The sequence below is a fragment of the Chanodichthys erythropterus genome, chromosome 2 (assembly GCF_024489055.1).
Source record: "Chanodichthys erythropterus isolate Z2021 chromosome 2, ASM2448905v1, whole genome shotgun sequence".
Lineage (NCBI taxonomy): Eukaryota > Metazoa > Chordata > Actinopteri > Cypriniformes > Xenocyprididae > Chanodichthys > Chanodichthys erythropterus.
Window position 1 is genome coordinate 27,631,448 of NC_090222.1, and position 5,560 is coordinate 27,637,007.

The 5,560-nt window shown below is 37.6% G+C and overlaps 1 protein-coding gene across 1 annotated transcript; it reads right to left on the reverse strand.

Moving 5' to 3' along the window:
- Positions 1-1,553: 1,553 nt before the first annotated feature.
- chtopb (chromatin target of PRMT1b) lies at positions 1,554-4,784 on the reverse strand. The gene is made up of 7 exons (XM_067394787.1): positions 4,680-4,784; positions 4,343-4,456; positions 4,067-4,217; positions 3,834-3,978; positions 3,622-3,753; positions 2,533-2,577; positions 1,554-1,771 (listed from the first exon to the last, which is right to left on the reverse strand). The coding sequence occupies exons 2-7, from the start codon at positions 4,405-4,407 to the stop codon at positions 1,554-1,556; spliced, it is 756 nt and encodes a 251-aa protein (XP_067250888.1). The 5' UTR covers positions 4,408-4,456; positions 4,680-4,784.
- Positions 4,785-5,560: the final 776 nt, after the last annotated feature.

The window sequence follows — 5,560 nt, forward strand, 5'->3', positions numbered from 1 at the left end:
TTCCTGGCAAGAACAAAACTTGTTAGAAATTTAACACATGCAACATAAGAGTTTTTTTTTTTCTTTTTTTCTCACCAGTATATTTCCACCAGAGACTAAATATATGGGCTGCCATTTATCTGGACCTGTGTGAAGTTGCAAGAGTGCTAAAAAACAGCCTTATCCTCCTGTGGCACTGGCAGAAACTCTGGATAGTGGTTCGGGTGCAGTAGGATTCAGAGGTTGAGTCATCTGATGCTTCTATAATCCAGGGTATCACACACTATGAGGAAAAGGATAAACATGATCCAACTGAAGTATTCTCATACATCTGTCCCCAGGTTCTCTTATATAAAAGCACTGATCTACGAAATGACAGCATGAAAGGACAGTTTTTGGGAAAATGGATTTCTAAAGAGAGGCCAACTCATTTGTTTCCACAGCAACAGGAGACTGCACAAACAAATCTGTGGTCTTCCACTGGTCCATCGTTACTCAGCAGCACATGGCAGGAAAGAACTACAGAATATAGGAGAGAAAGCAGAACGGAAATTGTTTTATATAATTAGCGGCTGCAGCAGATGTGTTTTGATTAATGACTTACCCTTGTTCTGGGATTTTCAAAATAATCAGCTTTGGTTCATATATAACTGCGAAAGAACAAGAAAAATCACAAAGCAAATTGTGTTATAAACACGGACATGCGAATGAAGGGTTGCCATTTTCCTTTTATGAGAATTTTGTACACTAGCACCTATAAAAAGTAAAATTAAAAAAATAAATCTAAGAAAAATTAAGCCAGAGACAAAGATAGCAATTTCCAAACATCTTTTATTAAAGAATAGGAAAACCTACTATCACCACAGGGTGAATGTTTAAACATGAACTTTCATCTTTTTAATCACCACCTGTAATTCTTCAATATATATGTGTAGAATTTTGCATATGGTAATCAAATCAGAATGATACAAAACACTTGTGAAAAACAAAAGATGGCTGGATGTAGCTCTTTCAAACCAGTTATAACCCAAACAAGTCTGATTGTCAGCTTCAATGTAATGTTATCATATTGTCTTATATGTATCTTGATACTTCACAACCAAAAACAGAAAAACAGATGTCTGCTATTAAACACATTTGTTTCTCATTGCGAACTGCTTATAAAATATTTACTAGCAAAGCTTTAACTGAGAAGTGATTCATGTCCATCCATTCCAAGCATTCAATGGAACTGCTTACCAAATAAAGTGCTATTGAAACGATTTTCTCAGAAACAATATTTTCTAGAAAGCAGCACAAGTCTTTGGTAAGCTTTTAATTCTTTGCTCGGTAGGACTATAGGAAATATAATGATTGTCTAATTAGAGTAACAAACTGGAAGTCAAAGGTTTCTAAGCAGCAGAGCTCTGAGGGACGCAGCAACTATACACAATTAGTTCAGGTCTGCTGGAGTCAATCAATAAGGACAAATAACCCTGTAACAGAGCAGTCTATCTGCAAGTTAGATTACATGCTCCATTAGTTAGGGTTAAACTAAAGATGATACAGTGGGGCTTAAATTTTGTCTCAGGTCATCACACCATGTCCTCCAAATCAACCTGAGCCATATATGCATCCAGCTCTGCATCTAGATGGCTCTTGCTCATGGACATGTACTCATCCAGTTGTTCATCCAACTGTTCCCGAGAAGGGACCTGATGGCTGTTGAATCTGGCCCGGCTGCACCCTGAATACGCCCCCCTGACAGACATAAAACGACCACCACCTGTGCACAAAGGATAAGAGTTTATAGCTGAGGGAATGTTATGAATGAAAACATTTGCATGTACTGAATCTACTGTAACTGCACCACTTCAGTGAGGTGAAGAATAACATGATATTTTATACAACAACAAAAAAAAGTCTTTTTGAGAGAAACATCTGCCATCTAGTAGCTTTTTAGTACTTAGAGCTGTTGAGCAGAGCAAAAATTATTAAATCAAGAAATTAATTTATCTGCAACAGTAGAAAAAAAATGGAACAGAGCCCATGTGTCTTAAGTGTTTCCATAACCAGATAAATTGCTGCAATATTTTCTGCTTATCTGATGCTTGTTGCTCACTGAATGCAGTGAACGTGTAAACAGCCAAAAAGCAGATGGAATTACATGCATATATTCAAATAAATATGCAAGCAATAGTAATGAACAGTGAATGTTGTTGGCTTAACTGCAGGAAATTGCTTCTGATATCATTATGGAAATCAGAAGAATTTGCTAAACTAGTGTAAATTAGTGTGTGGAGGAACCAAATTATGCTTGACCTTTTGAGACTGTTTTAAATCACTGTACTAATAAAACACAAAGTAACTAATAACTCAAAATTTCCTGCACATAAAGTCATAAACCCAAAATATTAACATATTACCACCCAGATTTACACATCAACAACACTTGATCAGCTGATCAGAAACATGGCCTGTTCAGTTACAGAGAGGTTATGCTGGAGAGATACTTATTATCTAAACAACTGAAGAACTAGTAAGAACAGTAAAATATGATAAAGTTTGCCAAACCTTGTGCTGTTCCTGGATGTAGCACCTGCCGCTCTGCATTTCCTTCTGAAGAATCCAAACATTAGGAAACAGCTGCTTAAATTCATTTTTTAACAAATTCCCAAATCATTGCAGTCTGATATTAACAATTCCAGCGTAAAATGGAGTAATGGCATTTTCAGGATGTTATTTTCCTGTGGCATGAAAGTAATTAGTCACGTAACACATTTTAAAGACGTAAAGATGATGGCATGTTTGCATACTTTCTGAGCCAAGCATTGAGATGAATGGGAATGCTAATAGATACAGGTATTATCCACCTTATTTTTAAAGGCGTCATATAATACCACTTTTACAAGAAGTAAAATAAGTCTCTGATGTCCCCAGAGTGTGTATGTCAAGTTTTAGCACAAAATACTCCACAGATAATTTTTTATAGCATGTTAAATTTGTCACTTTTTGAGGGTGAGCAAAAAAGCTGTTTTTGTGTGTGTCCCTTTAAATACAAATGAGCTACAAAGGGGGCGGAGTTTCAAGAGCTTCTGTTAGCAGCGTAGATTACCTCATATGCAGACTCACTGAAAATGTCAGAAACTGTTCAGCCTTTTATGTTCAAACCAGAGTTGGACAATGATGGAGAGACTCAAAAAGAAGTGACAACATGTAGAATGCAACAGGACGTTTCTGAATGGTTAGTTGATGAAATTATGTAGCTGATCTGAACTTTGAGCGTCGTAACTTTGTGTATCTTTCACTGCCTGTGATATCCCACCATCCTGTGCATCTGATTCCATGAAGCTTAAGCAAAAAATAAATATGGCATCTGGCAAGTTGCGGTTGGTGGTCAGTTTGTGTGTAAATGTACATTTTTCACTAACAAATTCCAATTTTGATGTCATTTCTAGCTAGAAATTACAATTGTAGTAATTAAATATTTGCTTAGTTATCAAAACTCTATTTTGTTGTACATTATTAAACCTTTTATGATGCCTCAGAAGTTTTTCGTGAGGTGCCTTCGCGTGCAAACGCTGCCTGCAAAGTCACTGCCTGAGAGGGAAGCGAGGCAACAAGTCAGCTGCCAAAGCTTTCGGACGCAGCCCTTGTTCTCACCTGTCCTTCTAATGGCTCCTCCACCTCTGGTTCTCATTGCTCCAGTCAAATTGATTATGCCTCCACGCTGCTGCTGGACACACCCCCTCTGAACACCTAGACTGTTGACTACACCTTGCTGTGTACTCATGTCTGCACACAAAAACACACATGCATGTACTTGCGATATATAATATAATGCTGGTGTCTCTCTCACTTACTCTGTCACTCACTTCTCCTTGTGTAAAATCCCTTGACCAGTCCTCTTCTGCCTCCTCCTCCTCTCATTTGCCCCCGCAATCCCACCATGCCTCCTCTTCCCAAGGGATGGCCGAGCCTCGCCTTCACGCTCACTTTGCAGAGTTGATTATTTATATTCTGCAGAGAGAAAGAGTCACCAAAACTATTTAGTCTACAATCAGAGATCACCAGCTCTGATAGTTTTGTCAAACAGAATGTGTCTGACAGATACATTATGCAGGGCGGCCAGCACTGAAGGTCTGTTGGCCATCTCCAGAGCCAGCCGCTGGTTCTTCAGCGAGGCTGCAGTCTGCTGTTTCACTGCGGCAGTGATGTCCATCACATCTGTTGGCTGATGCTTCAGCAAACTGCTGAAGCTACAGGAAGGAGAAAAACAAGACAGAGAATTACACCACAACAGAGTATTATAGTGACACTCAAGCTCACTGTAAACAAATGTATTTCTTGACAATATTTCGACTAAAACTAAACTAAATCTCACCGGTCATGCAGAGAGACATTGCATGTGCTGTTCAGAATGATCTTTTGGGGATCCAGAGGATTCATTTTCACATCCAGTTTGCGTTATAAACGTCAGACTCAGTCAAAACATATGCTAGAATGTGAAGTCAAAATAGAGTTGACATCTAACTTTAACCTACACAGTCCTAATTCTAAGTGTGCATACCAGAACTGTTTGTGCTAGTTTAGCATAACTGATTTACATGAAACAAAACTTAGCAAACATTTGAACGTGCAAAATTCAACAGAAATGTCGCATGTTTTAATAAGTAAGCTATATATTATTCATAAAAAATTCGCGTTTATTGAATTCCCACCATTCAAGTTAGCATCGATGCACGCGCAGAGCACTCAGTGTTATTAGAGTGGATTTAGTCGGATGTTTTTTGCCAGGTGTGCAGAGTTTGGTACCGTGATTCACACGCCGTTACGGTCCGGCTGATTGTGAATGTTATACCGCCATCTATCGGACAGCACATGGACACCACATTCTCTGTGTCAGAGAATAGACATTAAAAGGATAGTTCACCCAAAAATGAAAATTCTGTCATCATTTACTCACCCTCAAGTTGTTCCAAACCTGTATGAGTTTCTGTCTTTTGGTGAACACATAAGAAGATATTTTTGAAGATGATCTGGATAATGTTTACTCTGTATAGGCCTACTTTGTATAAAGTTAAGAGTTTTCTATTTTCCTATCCACTTTTAGAGTAAGATTAGATGTATAAACATTTATTTATCATATTTAATACACATTTATTTGTGTTTTACAATAAATTGGAAAATATGACTGAAAAGCCACAGTTACAGTCTAAAAAAATGCTGGGTTAAAAACAACCCAAGTTGGGTTAAATATGGACAAACCCAGCAGGTTGGCTTAAAGGGCACCTATTATGCCCTCTTTCACAAGATGTAATATAAGTCTCTGGTCTGGTCAAATTTCTGCTTAAAATACCCCACAAAATTGCACCTATTTGGGGGTGAGCAAAAACATGCATTTTACTAATATATTGATAAAAAAATAAATCCAAAATTGGTTGAAAAAAATGGCTGGGTGAAAACAACCCAATCCCTGGGTTTGTCCATATTTAACCCAGCATTTTGTAGAGTGTATATTTGGCTAAAGTTTTTTTTTTTTTTTTTCAGTTAAAAACTACTTTCAATTTAATAAAATAAATCGAATCTTAATCCAAAGTTT

Coding starts and splice junctions, on each gene's coding strand:
- chtopb (XM_067394787.1), bottom strand. CDS start 4,407: ATGAATCCTCTGGATCCCCAAAAGATCATTCTGAACAGCACATGCAAT. Junction 4,218..4,342: donor AATGTCTCTCTGCATGACCG/GTGAGATTTAGT, acceptor TCCTTCCTGTAG/CTTCAGCAGTTTGCTGAAGC. Junction 3,979..4,066: donor CCGCCCTGCATAATGTATCT/GTCAGACACATT, acceptor TTCTCTCTGCAG/AATATAAATAATCAACTCTG.